This window comes from Cheilinus undulatus, linkage group 3 (assembly GCF_018320785.1).
Source record: "Cheilinus undulatus linkage group 3, ASM1832078v1, whole genome shotgun sequence".
Lineage (NCBI taxonomy): Eukaryota > Metazoa > Chordata > Actinopteri > Labriformes > Labridae > Cheilinus > Cheilinus undulatus.
Genome location: NC_054867.1, coordinates 6,917,386 through 6,940,570, shown reverse-complemented (window position 1 = coordinate 6,940,570; position 23,185 = coordinate 6,917,386). Strand labels below are relative to the sequence as shown.

The window sequence follows — 23,185 nt, the reverse complement described above, 5'->3', positions numbered from 1 at the left end:
ACTCATGATGGAGTTAAGGATAGCTCTGCCGATCGATTGGAATAATCTTCGACTACAATTTACATCATATTTAGTACAGAAGTCTTCATATGAAATGAGACCTTCATTTTTATTAATTCAATGGACTGGTGACCAAATTCCTTTATCAATCCAGTCCTTGTTGCACAGCGATCTACCTTTAATAGTGATATATCTGTTGTTCCAAATTGGCGTGTTATGGGGAGTGAAATTATGATTGTACAAAAGTTTCCAATACAGAAGGACCTGCTGGTGAAAAAGAGAAATTTTTACTGGCAACTTTTGAATTATAAAATCACATCTGAGCAAAAACTCTATTCCACCTAAATTTTTAAAGACCTCTCTGGGGATATGGTACCAAAAGTTATCGTTATTTAAAAAAAAAAAAAATTAACCAGTTGATTTTCAAGGTTCCATTTATGAGGTCAAAATCAATAGGTTGTAGGCCTCCATCCTTGTATTCCTTAGATAACTCTGCTCTTTTCAAATAATGAGCTTTCTTTCTTCAGATCTAATCAAAATTCATTTGATTGATTTGTTTGATAGCTCTATTAGATATGGCCAGTGAGTATGCAGGGTATATACATCTAGAAAGGCTTTCCATTTTTTCTGAACCAAGAGTTCAGCTTTGATTGGCCATTATCATTTACCTTCCAAACATTCATATTTTCACTTTGAACAGAGTCTTTGGATATTTGTTTTCCAAGGTATTAAACAGTGGATTGTATCGGAATATTTTATGTCTCCGTTAAATTAGTTTGATTTGTTAGACATGAAAACTATATCAGTCCCAGTGGTGCACACGGGGGTGGGGGTGGGGGGGGTTTGCCCCCCCCCTTCGTGGCCCAATTGTTGAAAAACATTTACTAAAGTGCCCTCTTGGGAGCCAAAATGCATGCTAAAGTGCCCTCAAGAGCCAAAACGCGTGCCAAAGTGCCCTCTTTGGAACGAAAACACACGCTAAAGTGCCCTCGTGGGAGCCAAAGTACATATTAAAGGGTCCTCTTGGTAGGCAAAACATGTTTTAAAGTGCCCCCTTGGGAGCCAAAATGCATGGTAAAGTGCCCTCTTGGAGACAAAATGTGTCTTAAAGTGCCCTCGAGAGCCAAAACACGTGCCAAAGTGCCCTCTTGGGAGGCAAAATGTGACGTAAAGTGCCCTCCTGGTTGGCAATACACACTAAACTGCCCTCTTGGGTGGGAAAAACACACTAAACTGCCCCCTTGGCTTGTTAAAACATGATTAACTGCCCACTTGGGTGGCAAAAAGGCATGTTTAAGTACCCTCCTCATTGGCAAAACACATTAAACTGCCCCCTTGGCTTGTTAAAACATGATGAACTGCCCTCCTGGGTGGTAAAAACGCGCGCTTAAGTGCCCTCCTGGTTGGCAAAACACTACTGTTGCAATAACTGTTGGGCCCTTTTTTGATCTATATTGAGCCAGATCTATATCTCACAGAACCAGTTTGGATTATCTGGTGCTAATATGGTGTTAAAATGCACTAGAATACAGGAAATGGCATCTACTTTATTGAAAATGTTCTGGGGGAAGACCCCCAGACCCCCTAGGGATTTATTTATTTATTTATTTCTGTGTGTTCTTCACAGTCCAACGTTGAATCTACACAGTTCTTGTGGATGCTGATCCTAACTACAAACTAACTTGAGTAGTCTGTCTAGTTAGTCTGTTTTAAGGCTATATAATGTGCCATTTGTATAACATATAAACATGTCTAAAGTGACCTTGAAAACAACGCGAAACTTAGTTCCCTCTTCAGTGGCAAGAACACGCTGTATGTGCCCTTTTTTCTTTTCGCCCCTTGAAAAGTCTGTGCACGCCACTGATCAGTCCACTCATATGACAACGATTTCATTCCTTCTCATTTCCAAACAGTAAAGTGATCAGTCAGTGTTTCACTATTATGAAATATTAAAGTAAATGTGATAAAAGTTTGTAAATCAAATCTAATTCAAGCAATAATGTTGGCATGCTACCATAATGTGATCATTATATTTATCATCATTATGAATATAAGACACGGTTTGTAGAGCATTTCGCAGAACGAGCTGAAAGAAAGACGGAGTAGACTACTTAAATTAACAGAGACGAGAGAATTAAAGAAAAAATGGATAGGTAGGGAATAACTATTGAAAACTATTCAATATGGTTGTGGAATAAAAGGTCTTGAATATTATTCAACTAGTCGTATTGACTTAGCAGACAAAAGTTTCTGCTGTTTTTAGATGTTCACAGTCACAGTTCCATGTCCTGAAGAGACTTTATAAAAATCTTAATGAGCTCAGATTTATCACTGACGTTGTCACGTTTCATTCGCTGCACATAAAAACACGGAGAACCCACCGAGTGGTAGATGTGAATTTTGAAGTCCATCAATGTTAATTTGAAGTTTTACACTAATAACAGACGTCACGTTTGTAACATCACCACTCCTTTCCTATCCTATAACTCCCTCCTTTCCTTGACCCTGTGACGTTTTTCCGGGGTTAAGGAAAAGTGGATGAGAAAGGACTTAGGAGGTAGTTTTTTGGACTTTTCAAAGGGACCCAAAGTCCCATTTAGATAGAAGGGACCAGAAGTTGCACCAATATTTCACGCAAAGAATCATGGGGACTAGGAATAAGGTGGATTTCCTCCATCCTTTTGTACCGTGTTTATTTTTGTTGTTGAATTTATTTTGCTATTATTTGTCAGTATTTATGTTTGTGGCTTGTTTGACAATACATACACGGGTGATTCTCTGAATTCAGTGCCCTTTGTGTCCCACAGGTTTACCTCAAAGATTTTCATATAAAGGAAACCACAAAATTCATTTTAAAACATGAAATGGAAATATCCATGCGTCTTTTCATTATAACACACAAACATATTTTAAAAATTACGTTTTGAAAAATTTTATGGGTTGACCAAAGTTACTTTTTCATTGAATATAAAACAAAACAAAACAAAAAAATAGCCAGTAGCTGCAAGTTTTTTCTGCTAATATAATCATTTGCCTGTCTACTTCAACCTAAATAAAATAAATATGAGAAAAATACATTAATTATTCATAAAATTGCGCTATTTAATCATGTCCCCCAATTTTGTTTAACCCCATAACAGCATATCAATTCCCCTCTTTTTAAAAATAATGGTTCAGTCAAACTTCCTCAGCAACCAGGAAGTGACATCACTCAAGTCTTTTCCCGCTCACACTGTAAAAAGAGGTTAGTACTAGCATGCTTTCTTACCTATATTTCATTGTTTTTATTGTCATATTGACATCGTCAGGCTCAACCTTTCAACACTGTTACATGCATAAATTATATTTACTATTGTTTGGGAAAAAGCAAACAATTGTCTTGGAAAAATATATTAATTTCTTCTTTTCCTCATGCCATATGCTGCTCCATACCCTAGCTAATGTGGACTTAATAGCTACTTTTAGCTAAAATCTTCAACCCCGTAACATTCAACCCCCTAACAAAAAAACACTGTTATGGGGTTGAATCGTTGTTACAGGGTTGAAGGTTGGACTGTTCTTAAGCCAGCCAGCCCCTTTTCTCTAAATGTTATTTCATAGTCATTATTTTCAGATAAGGCCTATCAGATAGCTAAATCAAATGCAGAGAGGCAAAGAGAGTTCAGGGCGAAAATGCAGATTCACAGAGAAGGGAAGAATACCTCAGGGAAGAGCGTGAGCGATGGAAAAGAGATACAGAAGCAGAGAAAACGAAATCAATCGATGACCTGAGTAAGAGAGCTCAAAGATGTAAGCGTAAGGAATGGCAGAATGCCTAAAGAAAGACAGAAAAAGCAAGCTGAGATTGAAAAATGTGGGGGGGTTAGAGAGGTAGGTCAAGGTCAACGGCCAGACTGATACCCAGATATAATAAAATGTATGTATTATGCTTTCATGGCAAGGAGATCAAGAATTACAGTTAGAATGGGTTTCAATGGCGCGTTTTATGAGCTAAAGGTCCCAAGAATTTGTCACTGCACAAAAAATAATAATGCATGAAAATCAATGTTGCTGCTAATCACAGACATATCCCAGGCTGTAATTATCCAAAACAAAAAAATCTAATTTGCATTTAGTATATTGAAAATAATTCATATTTTCTGTTTTTTCAACATGAAAACGTGGTGCCTTCATGACAAAAACCTAGCATTTAAAGGGTTAAAATCTTAAGAAATCAAGAATCTTTGATATCAGTATTTTAGATTAGATGTAGCTGAAAAAAATGAGCTCCATGAGAGTAGAATAAAATATAAATGTATAATATTTTTTAGAGCGACAGTATGATGACCGCATACTATGCGCAAAAGGTCCCAAGTGTAACAAATATTTGAAAGGTACTGAAGGGTTAAAAATTGTTTAATATTACATGCCTAATGATGTGTTTCTTTCCTCTTGTTTGTATTCATGAATGAATTTAAGTCAATTTCAATTTGATTAATGTTGAGTCATTCATTCAACCCTGTTACAGTGTGTTCAACCCTGTTACTTGATTCAATGCCATACATTTTTTGATAATAATAACAAATATTGGATAAATGTTTGTTGAACTGTATGCAAATTTTAAAGGACAAGTAGAAAATATACAAAAGCCTAATCTAATGTTTATGTTAAAGTATATTTTCATGATTTATGAAGACCGCTTGTACATTAAGTTACCATATCCTACTTGACAGTCAAATTTTTATTATTTAGAATCTAATAAAATAGACTTACAATATGTTATTTTACACAAGGGACAGGTGATTGCCAAGGCACTGGAAGAATTAGTTTGAATATGTTTTTGAATTATACTCATACAGAAATCAAATTGTCCCGTTACGGGGTTGAATTTAAAACAACCTAAGTGACAAAGAAATTTCTAATAATGTTTGGGATTTCATGCCTAAGGTGGGAAAACGTATTTTCTCGGAGGTTCAAATAGTCCTTCATCAGATGCAATGTTCAGAAACACAATTTTTTGTAGTATATTTTTCAGTAACCAGAAAACCCAGTGTGCACCAAATTCAGAGAATCACCCACATCTCTATTTCTAAATTTAAAAAAAAAGAAAATATTCACCCACACGGGGCTGTAGCAGGCTAATTTTGGAAAGCAGGAAATGACGTTAGACTGCTCAAAGTTACGGACCCTGGACCGCCGTGGTTGCCTAGCGACCAGACTCTAATCAAACCAACGTCTAACCAGCTGTTAAAGCTAAGCTCGTTTTGCTCTGAGAGATGCTCGTTTGCGCTTTCAAAAAAACAAATTAACTTAAACATTTCCAGGTCGTTGGCTCTAAAAATGGCTTCTGTTGTCGCACAGTCTCATTTCATCTTCGGTCTGCGGACAGGTGTGAGTAACAACTTAAGTTTTGTCGACGAGGACACTGTCGTTTTCCCGAGCGGAAACAATTTTGTGTGTTACAACTTAGTCCAAAGATCTCAGAGGTTCCTTCCAGGTATGCTGAACACGTGATGTGATGTTTTCTTTTCCGTTTATTCATGTTAGAAGGAGAACATAATTCTCTTTCGGGTCCAAACAAACGTAGTTATTTTACTTTTACCAATATAATAATATAGTCTACGGTGCTTTTGTTTCTACAGGCTCAGAGAAAAGCGGGGGCATGCAGGCTCTGGCCATAAGTGCCAACAGGCGCTACCTGGCAGTATCAGAGAGCGGAGAAAAGGCCACCATCACAGTTTTTGACTTGCAGCACGAACAGGGTAGAAAAAGAAAAGTCCTCACAGTCGGAGACATGTCTGCACAAGGGTTTGTATGCATGGCTTTCTCCCCTGACTCCAAGTACCTAATAGGCCAAACAGGTGGTCCAGATTGGACATTGATCCTCTGGCTTTGGGAAAAACAGAAAGTCCTAGCATCAGTGAAGACTGGTAGCTCAACCAATCCTGTTACCCAGGTGGGTCTTACTTGCTGCTCCCTGCAGAAATAAGCGTGTATGCTCTGAGCAATAAATCAATTTTCTTCTATTGTGCCAATTCATTAAAAAAGTTTCTCAAGATACTTTTTAGAAAGATGAACTCTAGACGGAACTCTTTGTTATTACAAGCAGACAGAACCCTTGAGCAGAGTGAGGTTTATGTAGGGCAGCCATCTTTCCCTACTGTGTTGTAACAGAGAGACAGAGACCTTAATAAGATACTCAAAGCATGGCATAATACCAACAATATTTGTAGATGATTAAAGCAGTCTGTGTGGTATTAGCAATAACAAGGAGGATAGCTGTTGTATAGAAGTGGGGCAGCTCCTTGATTCATTGTAACGTTTATAATCATGATAATAAATGTAAAACTGATGATTGTTGTTATTGGGGTTAAGTGGGTCCACAGCAGCATGTGATCTGCACCAATGAGCATGACCATATTTTGCCTTGTGTGTTTTTTTTAAATGCCTCGGCAGGCCAGTTTCAACCCTCATAACAACATGCAGCTCTGTGTGAGTGGAACAGGTGTGCTTAAGCTTTTCTACTATTCTGAGGGAGCCCTTAAACAGACAACCTTCTCCAGAGTGGAGTCCATAAACTTCCTGAGTCATGCCTGGATGTCAGCAACATGTGTGATTGCTGGGACAGACACAGGCAGGCTCCTAGTGTCTGAGTCTGGAGAGCTGCGAAGAGAGATTAACATGGCCTCTGAGGCTGGACAGGATCAGTCTCATAGGTAAGAAGGTGGAACAATTCAAATTTTAAAAATATTGTTAAGCCTCACATTGTTTAGCATATTGTATACTTTATTCTTGTAATTGTAGGAGTATTTGTTAAAATGATTTCAACAGCTACACAAAATATTACATACATGATATCTAACATTATGAACTATCAAAGATTAGTAGATGAGCCAGAAACTCAGGCAAGTTAATTCTTTGTTCTCAAACTGATCAGGATTACATTGACAGCTTGTTATTTAACTGCTTTGATTAAAGGAGACTTCATTTAAAATGATCAAAATAGCTTTAGAACCTCAATTGTAGGGTTTTGAATTCACTGCACAGGCAATTGGATATAAAGAGGACTGAAGACAATGATGAGGAAGAAGATCCCAGCGTGGCTCACATCACAGCCATTGTTTCATACTCTCGGGGCTTTGCCTGCTCTTTTGGGCCTGGCACTGTCTACTGTTTTGAGAGGAACAAGGACAATGGTTACAGGAAAAGCAGGGAGATACAGGTAAATGTTTATGACAGGAGCAAAACTACAACAAACCCAGTGTATTTCAGAGGGGATTGTGTGCATTTTCTCTACCAGATCCCTTCAGACCCATACTGCAGTGAGATGATTCCTGCAGAATGCCAGTTGATTGACACAATGTGCATCAGCCCAGCGGAGGAAACCCTGGCCATCAGCACAAACAAAGGACAGCTTTACCACTTCAGCCTGTCCTCTGTAGAGACAAACAAGGTCTGACAATCATATCTACCATTACCAACTCTGATATCATTAGAATTTCATTAAACATTTTCTCCACATGGGAAAAAACAATGGTTGGCATGGTAGTTTTTCATGGTAGCACTTCTCCCAACATTATTTATTTTTTTCCTTCCAGCTTTACTGCCTCCCTTCTTCCTTCCTCTCGTTAGCTATCTTAACAACTAACTGACTTTAAATGTAAAATGTGCAGACATTGTACCTAGCGAACTGCCACTGAAGCATACTGTTGTTGGTATATAGCTGGAAACACATCTTTGTTTTAGTACAATGTATTAGAAACATTTAAATGTTTAGTGAGCCTTTCAAAGATTTGATCTTGTCATTCCTCACTCCTCACTGCTCTTGCTGTACTAATCAAAGTGCATTTTACATCCTTTTGTTGACAATGAGATGTAAATTCTGTTACCATATCCATCAGGAGGAACATTTTAAGTTCCTGCTGCAGTCCTTCCACTCCAAGTCAATCACTGGTTTGTCCGTCTGTGATAGAAAGCCCATTGTAGCCACCAGTTCTCTTGACCACTCTGTACGCATCTGGAACTATGAAACAAAGTAAGAGTCAGAATTAAACCAGTCTTTTACAACATTATTTTCAAAAGTTTTTAAAGGCATATAGTGTAAAGAATTTGCATTTATAAATGTGAGGAACAGGGGTGTCCATAACAGAGCTAAAGAAAAAATTATATTTCTGTCGTGGTTTTGAAAGGAATTGAAGTTTGTCTTTTGGAGGCCTACCGTTCAGAGCTGAAATTAAATATGACTCCACCTAAGCCTTTAATTCAGTGTTCTTCAGAAACATAGAGACCAAAGTAATAAATACAGAGCCCTAAGAACATGCCTCTAAATGTACATTTAGGGTATTGGAGCTGTGTAAGGAGTTCCAGGAGGAAGCGTACAGCGTGGCTCTGCACCCCACTGGCCTCTTCATCCTGGTGGGCTTTGCAGACAAACTACGGCTGATGAACCTACTAATTGATGATATTCAACCCTTCCAGGAGTTCACTGTGCGTGGCTGCAGAGAGGTGTGATTTATGTTTTGATTGTCTTCACTCAGTTTATATATTGCTAATATTATAGCCATATGTTCAGCTATTATAAGCTGTTTCATCTTCTCTCCACACCTTAGTGTTCTTTTAGCCATGGTGGCCACATGTTTGCTGCTGTCAACGGAAACGTCATCCACATTTACTCTTTCTTCTCTTCTGAGAATATTATTAATCTGAAGGGCCACAATGGAAAGGTGACTTATGCATATGATACAGCATGAATAAAATGGTATTGAAAGAAACAGTTGGCACTTCAACAAAAATATACAAACTTTTTTTATGCAGGTGCATTGCATTCAGTGGAGTCTGGATGACAGCAGGCTTGTATCATGTGGGATGGATGGTGCAGTGTATGAGTGGAACATCCAAACTGGCAAGAGAGAGTCTGAGAGTGTCCTCAAGTCCTGCAACTTCACAGGTGTTTGCTTCTCTTCAGACTATAAGACGATCCTGGCTGTGGGGACAGACTTCACACTGAAAGAGATCCAAGACTGTCAGGTCATTATCAACAACATATGACATTGTCTCTTTTGTGTTTTTTTTCCCCATGCTGAGTCATCAGTTATAAAGTAGATAGCAGTAGTAAGAAAAGCCTTGAAGTAAATTGGAGCTTTTTAACAATTATTCTTCAATAGCAGTTGCTGGATGCATGCACTTGGAAATGAGTTAATACAATACAATAACTTTATTTATCCCTGCGGGGAAATTCAATTGTCTGGAGTCTCTCTCATCTGTTTACAGTGGAATTATAAAGTTTAATTGCTGATGGTATGAAAGATTTTCTAAATCTTTCATTCAATTTCATACAATTCAGTCATCAATCGAAAACATTTATGCAAAGTTCTTCTGTACAACAGTATTCATCCATATAGTTTTCAGCTTGGACCAGCCCAGGATTAAGTTTCTGTGTTTACAACCCAAAATTCCAAAAGAAAAAAGTTTGGGCGCTGTGTAAAATGCAAATAACAACAGAATGCAATGATTTGCAAATCTCCAAAACCCAGAAAAATTTTGGTTTGGTACGTACCTCGGTTTTGAAGTCATGGTTAGGTTGTTAATAATAAAAAAAATTAAAAAGTAAGTTGTTAATAATGCTGCAACCTCCTTCCAAAAGGTCTTCAGTGAATAAAAAACTATTGATAAATACTTTTTGAATTACTAGGTTATTTTAATTTATATATTGACATATTTATACTAGTGCTCTTAATCAATTAAAAAATTAAGTTAATCAATCACAGCATAGTGATGTGATTATGATTAATCACAACAATTAAAAAAAGTGTATTTTTATGGTTTTAAATTTCTAAAGGTTGTTACAGTCAAGTGTTTTATTATCTATTCTTTTAATTCTATGTACAGCACATTGAAAGTGCTGATCTGAGTCCTTATCAGTACCACTATCAATACTTTTTATAGTTTGGTTAAAAGACAAAATAAGGGCAAATATTTAAACTATAAGTGGTCTTAGCTGAGTAGTGATGAGTTAAAAAGCTGTGATTCAGTCCGTCACATCTATTGCATATTCCTCAAATATAAATATATATTCACACTGTATATGTTGAAGTTTCTCATTAAATTTTTTTCCCATTTTTATGTGACAATTGAACACAACATATAGATTACAGTCGTCTAATTTACTGAGGTTGCTTAAATGCATCATATGTTCCATCTTCAGCTGGTGAAGTTTGCTATTTAACTTCAATTTTGCCAGTTCCATCACACATTTCTACACTGGATTAATATTGTTAACAAACTGGACAGTCTCAAAGTTTTGGAGCACTTTTCAGCATTTATCTGAGCAGCTGAAGAAGAAAACTGTCCTGAAGCAGCTGAAGAGAGTGGTATGACCATGACTTGACCCCATGTTGTTGTTAGCATCTTCGCTAACATTGGCAAAGATGTGCTTTGCCTGAAGGTGGTACTTAAGCTCCGGTGTGGTTCGGTGTAAAGACAGCTCATCACTGCAGCATGTACCCACAGCTTTGGTTTTATCTTACTAACAAGCAAGTTGTGGTCATAGTCATATGATTAAATTATGTTATTTTTGTTGTTGTTCGGGACACGTGTTTGGAAGGATTGTGGTGAAAGCAGAACTATAGTCTATGAAAAGCATCCTCACGTTGATCTGTTCTGCCTGTATGCATATTTATGCTGATCAAAGGAAGACGGTATGGCACCTAGGATGTGTTTCATGACCGGCCTCTCCAGACATTTAGCAGGCAAGGGATTAAGAGCTACAGGCCTACTATCATTCAAACATGTAAAAACAGATTGCTGAAGTACTGGAATTATTGTAGAAGTTTTGAAGCATGAATCAGTGATGTTGATAGGGAGAGGCTGAAAATGTCAGTGAAGACTACTGCAAGCTGGTCTGCCTAGTCCTTGAGGACATGGCTGGCTATACTATCTGGACCTGCTGCTTTCCTTGGGTTGATGTTCCTTAAGCAGAGTCTCACTTCATGCTGGCTTTGGATTCTTGACTGTGGAAAGAATTGACCAAAGCCTGTGTGACATCAGTCATCTAATTACAATTGGCAGGCTCAAACAGCTTTTGAAGCCAAGCCATGGCTCCTCCTTGTTCATGACCATTTATCAGCCATTGGATACTATACCTGCCAGTCAAAATCCCAGCGCACAAATCACAAACAGCCTTCACAGTTGACCCATCCCCCTTCCCTCTGTGCAGCTCACCTGTTGCTAGTCAACCTCTCATTGATTTCCACTTCTCACACACCAACTGATCCTGAGAGCAGTAGCAGCACATTCACAGATGGAAACCTGACTCAACCTTCTTTCACAACAAACTGACTTTAGCAAAAGAAAAAAGTGAAAAATAACTGGAAACTGGATTTTGGAAAATATCACTTACTTTGGCTCTGGTAAGCTACAATTAACTCCAACAATTTAAACAGTTGTGCTGATGCTAGCAAACTTCTCAATACCAATTCAATACCCTACAGAAAGTGTGGACACTCCTGTGTGACATGATACAGGTGAACTGAGACATACTGCTGGAGAATAGTGAGCAATGCTTCATCAACTTTGAAAAGGAAAGACAAGAACATTAATGGACCCTGGAAACCCATTTTGGACGGACTTTAAAGGCATTTATTTATGTATTTTTTAAACATGGGTGGAGCTTGATTTGATTTAAGAATATTCAATTGAAACCATTGGAATATTGAATTTATGTTACCTTGCTCTTTCATATGTCTGAAATTGAAATAGTTTACTTAGCTGAATGTGAATTTGTTTTGTTGTGAAGAAAGTAATTCCATTTTCTTAAAAAAAAAAAAAGGTCAAAATTGTGACAGTTTGTTGCGTTAAACATTGAAATTAAGAGAATATTGTTTTATTTGTAGTAATTAATTTAGGGTGTTAACATTAATGTGTTAACGCCAGAGATTAATCTTGAAACCTTAACATGTTAAAAAAAATACACAATTTAATCACATGACTAAGTTTGACCACAAGTTGCTCCCGCAGTCCTCCAGCACAGATGTTTATGTTCCTGGGGGTGAAGAGGTCACAGGGTCAGACACAGCCAGCAGTGATGAGTGAGGATACAGACCCAGGTCTGCTTAACGGCAATTTTCTTTTTAAAAAGCTGGAAAATTTTAGTCAAGATAAAACCAAAACTGCGGGTTCATGCTGCAGTGATTAACTGTCTTTACACCGAACCACACCGAAGCTTAAGTACCACCTTCGGGCAAATCACATCTTTACTAATGTTAGCGAAGACGCTAACAACAATACGGTCACGCTCATACCACTCTCTTCAGCTGCTTCAGGAGAGTTTTCTTCTTCAGCTGCTCAGAAAAAAATGCTCCAAAACTTTGAGACTGTCCTGTTTGTTAACGATATTAATCCAGAGTAGAAATCTGCGTTTCAGACTGGGAGCGTGTTTTGCTGCTTGCCTGTGTCTCGCTTGTCAGCTCCGGCTCCTGCCGGTGCGGCTTTCACACAGGGCGCGAGTTTGCTGCGTGTCAGCCGCATTTTCCTGCTCTCAAAGCCCTGTCCTTCCTCACGAGTTTTACCTGAATAAACCCCCCTACATGCTTATTGATTTAGCATATCGAGGAAGTTTGTCAGGAACTATTCAAAATAAAAGCATTCTGTACAAGTGAACGGAGTTTCTCTACAGAAATACTAAACCGGGCTTTTACTTTGAAAAGCACAAACCAGAAAAGCACTCATACGGTGTTTATCTTTCCCGTGACATATTCCACCAGTGTGGAGACAGAAAGTTTCATTAATAGTAGATCTTTAGAGAACAGCTTTATCAAACAGGCGCATTTAAGCTTGTGGCCTTCCTCAGGGTTATCAAGAAACACATTGTAAACATATTCTATGTGCATATTTGCCACAGTGATGTAAATATGGCTTCATTTATCATTTTCCTGTCTATTATGGTCACCAGCCGCACGCCGCGGAAAAAAATAGGCTAGAATCTCTGAACTCTCCGCACCTGAGCCGTGCGTATCAGCCGCGCTCATGCTGGCAGTCTGAAAGCCCTGACTTGTTAACATGCAATCAAACTGAAAATCCACGCGTGTCGCGGTTGAGACGCGCCCGTCACGCTCCCAGTCTGCAACGGGCTTTAGTGGCTGTGCACGCGCAGCTCAATAGCGGCTACGTCACCTGTTTTGTTGCTCTTATTGGCCCTTAGAGATGTGATAGTACGTTCATCCAATCACACTCCGAGTTTTTTTTTCAAATCCTCTGCCTTTTCTCAAACGTTTCCTATTGAAGCTTTCCCAGTTGGATGTGTGAAACAAATCCATGTGGCATGTCAGGTTAGAACTTTACCAGCTGAAGACGGAAAACATGATGCGTTCAAGTAACCTCAGAAAATTAGACGACTGTATTCTATATGTTATGTGTTCAAATGTCATAAAAATGGAAAAAATTGATACAGTGTGAGTATGTGTTTATATTGAGGGATATACAATACATGTGACGGACTGAATCATAGCTTTTCAAGCACTTCTCAGCTAAGACCACTTGTAGTTTAAATATTTGCCCTTATTTTGTCTTTCCACCAAACTATAGAAAGTATCAATAGTTGTACTGATAAGGACTCAGATCAGCACTTTCAATGTCCTGTTCATAGAAATAAAAGAATAGAAAATAAAATGTGAAAATAACAACCTGTAAAAATCTAAAACCATAAAAATATACTTAAACTATTTTCAAAAAAATGCTGGCTAATCATGATTAATCACAGCATAGGGATGTGATTAACTTGATACATTTTTTTAATCAAGTAACAGCACTAATTTTTTTGAATGAATTTTCACCCAGCTCCAGAGCCGAACAACTAGCCCTCAGTCTAGCCTTATGATATATGTTTGAGTAAAAAAGACATAATCAATTATACATAAATATTTAGTAACTGTTACACAATCAATTGAGACACGCCATTGGCAGAGCTAGGGTGTGGCTACATGGGCTTTAGCCCTGGACGTCTGAATAAAAGCCCCAAAACTTTTTGGTGTCAGAGTGACTCGCTCCTCCTTTAAGTTATTGATTGTGTGGGACTTGAGGATGAAGTGAGTGCGCTTGTCGCCAATATGCAATCTTTGGTAGATGCTGAGGCCACAGAGTTGAAGGGAGAAATGTTCAGTTAAGAGGAGAGCAGATGGTCAGAATACAGGCAAAATTTCTGAAGTATGATATAACAGAGCAGCATTTAGCAGACAGCCAACAGACAGCACGTTTATTCAGCTTGAGCCCACAGCTTGTTGTTGTCGTTTCTGTTTGTTTCTGTGTCAGTGACTCTCCGCTCTCAGTGAGAGGACATGAAGACAGGAGCAAATGAAAGGCATGACCTTTTCAACCAGGCTGTAAACCAGTTTATCTTGTGTAAAAACAGCTTTTTTTGTGTATGGAACTTCCGGTGTTCCTGCAGCCAGCCTCAAGTGGACACTCGTGGTATTGCTTTTTTTTTTGCACTTCTGCATTGGCTTCATTTTTCAGGACTGGAGGTTGCTGCTTGCTGAGGGATAGGTGCAGCATTGTATTGGTTCGACGCTACAGTTAGAGGGTGAAGATGTTATTTTCTTGTGGTCACCCTGAGATCTACAAAGTTACTGTGGCTCCTAATGAAGAGCTCTGGCTTCATACAGAGCACCAAAAAATACTTCATAGGAGAGGGATGCAAGATTTAAATAACCTTTCAAAGCAGATGGATTCACCTGTTTCTGTGTTGCTCACTGGCGAATCCATCTTGCAAAGCTCCCATCTGAATTGATTGGGCCCTATAAGAAAGTAGTCGTGTTCCATTTTTTTTTTTTTTTTTTTTGCAAAATAAAAGCGATATATTTCTAATTTTGACTAAGTACAGTTGCCCTTTGAACTTGTTTCCATTGAAGGGAGTTTTGGGCGTGAGCCTCATAATTCTTATAAAACCTCATCTCGCGAGACTCCGATGTGAGGAAGCTGGATGCTCAAAACCTGTTGTGTGTTGGTATGGTTATGATTACATCTACAGCGGTTGCCTTGACAATTTTCAACAAAAGAGAGGCAACGGATGATAGTTCAGAGGCAAAGTCCGTTTGTATGGCAAAAGCCAGGTATAAGGGTTTAAGTGTGATGTTAAGAAAAGTCTCGCCTCCCCTTCTGTCCACACCATTCGTTACGTCCTGTGACCTGTAAATGCGGATGAGTGTTTCCACTGCACTTTTGCGATATATTTCTATTTTGAAACTTCCAAAAAGCCTCCTCATGAGAGCATTAAAACCTTTTAAGGATTTTTAAGAGGTTTTTCAAAATTGAGGTGTTTCCATTACCAGTTTTTTTTTGTGCTTTTTAGATTTTGCTTATTTCTAAAGGTGATGGAAACGCAGCAAGTGACAGGATCAATCAGAAGTAAGGGGCAGTACTTTTGGGTCCGGTGGAGTCATGACGTAAGCAAGCAGCAACAAGAGGCCAATGCAATTTTGGCAGAAGAGATTAGTGTGGATGCTGCGTTAGCGTTGGTTTTATCAGAACTTGACAACATTTCTTTGTTAAAAGAACAAAGAACAGCAGTGAGTTGTTCTCTTTTCAAAAATGACAAAAGTCATGTTCTTACATGTCTATAGTCGCCATGGTTCGCGTTGTAGTTCTCTGTGGAGTTTACTCCTTGGTTGCGGCACACATCTTTGACATCACGTGTTTTGTTGCTCTGATTGGCACATAGAGATGTGACAGATGAAGCGTTCATCAAATCACCCTCTGAGTTTTTTTCAAAGGCTCTGCCCTTACTATAGGGGACAGTACACATTAATGTGCCACATTGTGCCATAGGCTAATTTCTATCCGTAGTCCCGGGCAGGTTGATATTGTACATATAAAAGTGTACATGAAGCATGAACATAAGGGAAAATAAAAAATACATAAAATGAACTCATTTGACTGCTGCTCACACCACGGTGCACTTTATAATCAAGCAGTGGTTACTGTTAGCATTAGCATTTTCTGTGTATATTTTGTGCTGTAGTTTTTATGTGCTGTCATGTGTTTTTTCATGTGCTTTGTATGTTGTTTTATGCATCTGCATGATGAATTGCCCCATTGGGTGAAATAAAGTTTTTGAAGTTAATGTCTATGAACTTAAAAAATGATTCTTTTCTCAGATGAATATACTTGTCTTTGCTCCACAGGTCCTTAAGGAGGTTCCTGGTGATGAAGTAGCTCACACAGCGGTGGTGGTGTCTCACACTGGCAAGGTCGTCTTCACTGGAACCTCTCATGGAACTGTCAGAGCCATTAAGTACCCTTTACCCATCCAGAGGGAATGGGTCATGTACCAGGCCCACTGTGGCCCTGTCACTAAGGTTGGTCCAACCGTGACAGAGAAGCAGTAATCATTCACCCTTAAAACTAAAGTGTTTTGAGAATTACAACCTAGAAACAGTTATATCTGCCATTATGTAACTAAGAAAAATGTGTCCAGATGGTGATCACATTTGACGAACAGTTCCTGCTCACTGTGTCTGAGGATGGCTGCCTGTTGATATGGAGGATCCTGGATAAAGAAGGCCGTAGACTGAAGAGCAACAGGCAGATCACCCACTCTGAAGAAGTTCTTATCACCAAATCTGACTTGGAGGAGAAGGTCTGTGCAAGGCTGTAAAGTAACTAGTTGCATTTAATCAAGTTACTATAATCCAGTAGCTTTTTGTGTACTTGTACTTATTTTTTGGTAGTTTTAAAAATCAGCTATTTAATTGTTACTCAAGTATACTTGTGGGTAAGTATTGTGTCAGAATTTTTCTTCTCTACAATTTAGATAGCATCAGTTACTGAGTAAAAAACTAAATGAGAAAAAGAGGAGGTCCAGACTTGCCATCAACTACATGAAACTGGTCAGTTATTTGTTTTACAAGTACCACAAGTACCACATGGTGTTCAAAGGTACTTGGCATACAGGTAAATCTCAAAACAATAGAATATCATGAAAAAGTTCAAAATCTTTCGTCACTCATTTCAGAAAGTGAAACTCATATATTATATGGACTCATTGCACATAGAGTGAAATATTTCAAGCCTTTTTTCTTGAAATGTTGATGATTATGGCTTACAGATAATGAAACTCAGTGTCTCAGAAAATTAGAATATTGTGAAAAAGTTCAATTTTGAAAAGTCATGGTGTCACACCCTAATCAGCTAATGAACTCCAACACCTGCAAAGGTTTCCTGAGCCTTTAAATGGTCTCTCAGTCTGGGTCAGTAGGCTACACAATCATGGGAAAGACTGCAGACTTGACAGATGTCCAGAAGACAGTCATTGACACCCTCCACAAGGAGGGTAAGCCACAGAAGGTCAGTGCTGTATCCAAGCATATTCATAGAAAGTTGAGTGGAAGGAAAAAGTGTGGTAGGAAAAGGTGCACCAGCATCAGGGATAACCACAGCCTTGGAGGATTGTCAAGCAAAATCCATTCAAGAATTTGGGGAAGCTTCACAAGGAGTGGACTGAGGCTGGAGTCAGCGCATCAAGAGCACAGATGAATCCTAGACATAGACTACAAATGTGGCATTCCTCGTGTCAAGCCACTCCTGAACCAGAGACAACGTCAGAAGCGTCTTACCTGGGCTGTGGAGAAAAAGAACTGGACTGTTGCTCAGTGGTCAAAAGTCTTTTTTTTTTTGAGATGAAAGTAAATTTTGCATGTCATTTGGAAATCAAGGTCCCAGAGTCTGGAGGAAGAGTGGAAAGGCACAGAATCCACATTGCTTGAAGTCCAGAGTGAAGTTTCCACAGTCAGTCATGATTTGGGCTGCCATGGCATCTGCTGGTGTTGGTCCACTGTGTTTTCTGAAGTCCACAGCCAACGCAGCCATCTACCAGGACATTTTAGAGCTCTGCATGCTTCCTTCTGCTGACAAGCTTTATGGAGATGCTGATTTCATTTTCCAGCAGGACTTGGCACCTGCCCACACTGCCAAAGGTACCAAAAGCTGCTTCAATGACCATGGTGTTACTGTGCTTGACTGGCCAGCACCTGAACCCCATAGAGAATCGATGGGGTATTGTCAAGAGGAAGATGAGACACCAGACCCAACAGTGCAGATGATCTGAAGGCCGCTATCAAAGCAACATGGGCTTCCATTACACCTGGGCAGTGCCACAGGCTGATCGCCTCCATGCCATGCCGCATTGATGCAGTAATTCATGCAAAAGGAGGCCCAACCAAGTATTAAGTGCATAGGAATGAATATACTTTTCAGAAGCCTAACATTTCTGTTTAAAATATCTTTTTATTGATCTTATGTAATATTCTAATTTTCTGAGACACTGAATTTTAGGTTTCATGATCTGTAAGCCATAATCATCAACATTTCAAGAAATACAGGCTTGAAATATTTCACTCTATGTATAATGAGTCTATATGATATATGGGTTTCACTTTCTGAAATGAGTGACAAAAAATATTGAACTTTCTCTTGATATTCTAATTTTTTGAACAATATCCTGTCATGACAATATCTGTCTGTTGTGCCCGATGCCCAGTCAGCATCACTATACACTTTTAGACCCGTTTTTTGGCTGACCCCTGAGGTCAGCCTTACAGATGGCTCTGTCTGTGTGTGAGTGACTGACTGATCCTACTTTCAGAGTCGTACCAGAGTTGGGTTTGGTTGTACTGAAAGCTGTCAGTAATAGCTGCCTCTACTGTGGTAAATAGAGCCATTCATACAGAGTCACACTATGGCAGGGTCTAGTTGTACTGACAGCCTTCTAATGGCTGCCCCCAATGCTGGAAATATCTCAGATATAGCTTTAGCATTGCGTCTGTTTTAATAGAACTGGGCCACATCTCTGTATGACTTAAGGATTAAAAACAACCCTATAAGCTTTTCAAGTGGGAAAGATGTTTTCATTCTTCTGCTGATGTCCTTTGCATGACATGATAATTAAGGGGGAAAGGGTTTCTTGTGTGAATGGTTGTAGTGGAGGGTTTAGTGGAGCAGTCGGCTCTGATTTTGCCACAGCAGCAATTTTGTCAAAACTGGACATTTCTTCATTACAGTAAGCGCTAAGAGCAACACACTGAAATCTTGCTGCGATAGAAAACGATGTTGCTCCTCTGCCAAGCTGCTTCAGCATGAGTGTGTGATAGTTATGGGAAAAGGGTTAGTTGTTGTGAGTGGCTGAATACAAGGCCTGCTAGTGGAGTCATTAGCTGGGATTGAGCTGCAGTGGCAGTGTTGTCTGAAGTAGGTGTGGATAAAAATATCCATTAATCGATGCATTGCAATATCCCCCCCAATACAATATCGATTCAGCAAATCCTCTGAATCGATTCACCTCCTGGCCAGTGGGGGTCGCTGTGTATGGACGGAGGCCGTGCTTAACCAAACAACAACCAACCATAACCATGTTATGTGAGGTTTATCACAATTTCCAAGAGGAAAGAAATTTTATTCAATTTTACATGCGCTTTACTTTTTCAGTGTTTACAGAATTGTCATGTTTTAATTTTTGTACTCCGTATGCACAAATAAGTTAATATTGTGTAAATTTTTATTTTCAGATATTTTATTGCTCAAAAATATGAGGTGACTTACCACATATGTTCACGTGGGCATTAAAATAATTTATAAAAAATTGTCAACAGGTTGTGTATTTCTACTTCTTACTGAATCAACATCGTTCAATATCGAATCGAATCGTAACCTAAGGAATCGAAATCGAATTGAATCGTGAGGTTCTCAACAATACCCAGCCCTAGTCTGAAGTGGACAATGTGTCTTGATCCAAGCAAGTGCTGAGAGCCACACTGAAAGCTTTTCGTGACATTAAAAAAAATGTTTTTGCTCCAGGTCTGTTTCGGCATGGCTTTCCCATCATGGCGGTGGGCTTGTCCGGTACTGTATGACGTTAGCTGTTATCTTGGATGTTGCTGTAGGACCGCAGCAGTTTACTTGGAACTGGACCACTGTTCTTCTTAAACCAGAGCAGAGAGCCACACTTAAAGCTTGGCTTGCGCAGAGAAGGGGTTTTTGGCAATTCTTGTAGTGAGGTCAGCACAAAAGAGCAAAGAATTAAGGGAGGATATTTTCCTACTCACCATCATCAAGGGCTGTGGCTGTGTCGGTGCATTTTTTTGGTCTATGACTTTCAACCAATCAGATGGGATAAAAGAAAAGCAGGAGGGGAGGGGAAATGACGTTGCTCAGGGCTTCATCTCCACACACACAGAGTAGAGGGACAGAGAGAGAGGACACCATGTAGCTGTATAAATTTATGTAACCACATATGATAAATTTGGCTAAAAATAAGTAAAAGAAAAATGACAACAATGACAAAATCACTCTGCAAAGACACACATTTCAGTCAGGTATTTTAACAGGCATCCCAGATCGTTGCAGTCAGCCACATACTAGGTTTTAACCTAGTCTTGAGTCATTTCTCTTGAAGCTTACCTCCTGCTCTAGCGTGTGTGTGTACATATATATATATATATATATATATATATATATATATATATATATATATATATATATATACACATATATATATAAAACAGTGTTTAACAAATGTATTAGACCACCTGTCATATTTGTCTCAAAGACCATCCAGGCATCATGAAGTGCTTTAATGCGGATTCTTTCATTTTCAGTGAGCTCTCCACATTTTTCCATTTTGAACAGGAATGAGGAATTTCAAACTGAATTCACCCAAATTTGAGCTGGCTCCCTGGGCTTCTCTGAGAAGTCAGAAATTAATCAAACATAACATTCATCCACTAAAAATAATTTTTCTGTTCAGGAATGCAAGTAAATAACTATAATTTGACATATTAATCAAGAAATAATAATGTGCTTTACTATTTTTTCAGGTTATTTTGTAAAGCAGTAAATTTGAAAATTCATGGATAACAGTAATAATTATATTTTAGCATTAAAAATATCATTTGGGTTCAAGAGCTTCTACATATTTGTGTATTAACCATTGCAGAAACATAAAAAATGATTTTGTAATTACCAATTCTGTTAATTTAGAGCAGCTGTGGCATAAACCTTACTTTGATTAGGGTTAGGGTGGTCTAATAAATTTGTTAAGAACTTATATATATATATATATATATATATATATACACAATATATATATATATATATATATATATATATATATATATATACACAATATATATTAGGGTTATATATATAACCCTAAACACAACTGTTTAGGGTTAGGGCGTGTATTTTTGTTCTCACAGAGATGCCGTCTGAGACGAATGGTCCATCAGAGTTGTACAGTCTGCAGCCAGACCCCTCTTAAGATCATATCTATGTCCATTCAATTCTTATGGTCTCACCTGCTTCTCTTAAAGCTGCAATAGTGTTCTCCAGTGTCCACCTTCACTGAGGTAGTCTGTGAGTCTGCCATGTATAGCTTGGTTAATGAAGCGTAAATGTATTATTGGTGGTTTGCTTTTTCCTGAGTAATATTCTTTCTAGTCCTCCCTTTGTGGGTCCTGTCGGTCAGGTTTCACCAAAACAACCTTTTAGCTTTGCTGAAATTTTAACCTCTCAGGTACATAAAGCCCTCAGGCAGTCAGATACAACAAAATCTGCAGGCCCAGACAACTTAGAGCCATATTTTTTAAGATTAGTTGCTGATTTTATTGCCCCGCCCTTGGCGCACATTTTTAACCTTTCTCTAGCAACTAATGTTTTTCCTGCATTCTGGAAATCTGCCTTCGTTTCCCCCCTGCTAAAAGGGGGTGATCCCACCATTTTAAATAACTATAGGCCCATTTCTAAGTTACCAGTTCTGGCCAAAGTCTTAGAAATTTTAATCAGTGAGCAACTAAAGGAATTTCTTGACAACAACATTTTAGCAACATCTCAATACAGTTTTAGGAAGAAACATAGCACAATTTCTGCAACTCTTAAATTTTTTAATGATTTTACTGTTATTTTAGATAATTAGCAGCATGGTGCAGCCCTTTTTATTGACCTGTCAAAGGCTTTTGACATGGTTGACCACAGGCTGCTTAAGCAGAGATTGATTTTAACAGGTTTGTCTGATCAATCAGTCGGCTGGTTTGAAAAACACCTCCAAGGTAGGACACAATGTGTGCAGGCTGGGGGAACTACCTCAGGTACACTCTTACTCTCAAAAGGTGTGCCTCAAGGTTCAGTCCTAGGTCCCCTTTTATTTATCATTTATATCAACAATATAAATCATAATGTTTTTCAAGTAAATTTCCATTTTTATGCCAACAGCACCATAATGTATTGCTCTGCACCCACCCCAGACCAAGCTTTGATACAGTTACAAACTGCTTTTAATACAATCCAACTAATTTTTTATGCCTTGAAACTGGTTTTAAATGCTGACAAAACAAAAATCATGCTGTTGTCTGGGAAAAAAATCAAAGCCTCCAAACCTGCCAGCAATCAGCACCCTCGATGGGATGCAGATTGAATGTGTGTCCCACTACAGATATCTTGATATCTTAATCGATGACACTCTGACTTTTACTCCTGATGTTCAGCAGCTTGTGAAAAGGTTAAAGCTACAGTTGGGTTTTTATTTCAGAATCAGATCCTGCATTTTCTTTGAAGCCAGAAAGGAACTTGTTACCGCTACTTTTCTGTCTGTGCTTGATCACGGTGAAGTTTTATATATGCATGCCTCTGCTCAAAGCCTGCACGTGCTGGATACTGTATATCATGGTGCTTTCAGGTTCATCACTAGTTTTAAGGCAATCACTTATCACTGCATGCTTTATTCTCGTGTAGGGTGGTCTTCCTTGTCTTCATGCAGACTAAAACATTGGTACTTTTTAATTTATAAGTGTATCCCAGGTCTGCTTCCCTCTTATCTTTTCACCTGTATTATATGAAAAAATTCAGGAACTCATGGTCTTTGTTCACAGGATCTTATTTTATTGTCTGTCCCAAGGGTCAGGACTGAGCTTGGGAAGAAGGCTTTCAAGTTTGCTGCTCCCTCTAGCTGGAACGATCTACAGAAGGACTTAAAACTTCGAAAGCTGTGCTCACTGGATGCTTTTAAACTGATCCTAAATGATTTGGAGGCAGATGCAGATGTTTTGTCTGATGTAGGATGTTTTGAATCCTGGAGGTAGTTATGTATGCTTGTTGTTTTGAGTTGTGATATGTGTATTTGTGTCTGTTTGTAATTTTGTAACTGTGTTGCTGCCTGTCTTGGCCA

General features: G+C 38.7%; 1 protein-coding gene across 1 annotated transcript in view; it reads left to right on the top strand.

Moving 5' to 3' along the window:
• The first annotated feature begins 5,203 nt into the window (after positions 1-5,203).
• The window catches only part of cfap57 (cilia and flagella associated protein 57), a 30,043-nt gene continuing 12,061 nt past the window's right edge, over positions 5,204-23,185 (top strand). The window contains exons 1-11 of the mRNA XM_041783756.1: positions 5,204-5,476; positions 5,622-5,935; positions 6,436-6,695; positions 7,027-7,201; positions 7,280-7,432; positions 7,881-8,014; positions 8,319-8,484; positions 8,589-8,702; positions 8,794-9,006; positions 16,155-16,328; positions 16,448-16,609. Of these exons, the coding sequence (XP_041639690.1) occupies positions 5,320-5,476; positions 5,622-5,935; positions 6,436-6,695; positions 7,027-7,201; positions 7,280-7,432; positions 7,881-8,014; positions 8,319-8,484; positions 8,589-8,702; positions 8,794-9,006; positions 16,155-16,328; positions 16,448-16,609 (2,022 nt within the window). The 5' untranslated portion in view covers positions 5,204-5,319. The remainder of the gene's footprint in view (positions 5,477-5,621; positions 5,936-6,435; positions 6,696-7,026; positions 7,202-7,279; positions 7,433-7,880; positions 8,015-8,318; positions 8,485-8,588; positions 8,703-8,793; positions 9,007-16,154; positions 16,329-16,447; positions 16,610-23,185) is intronic.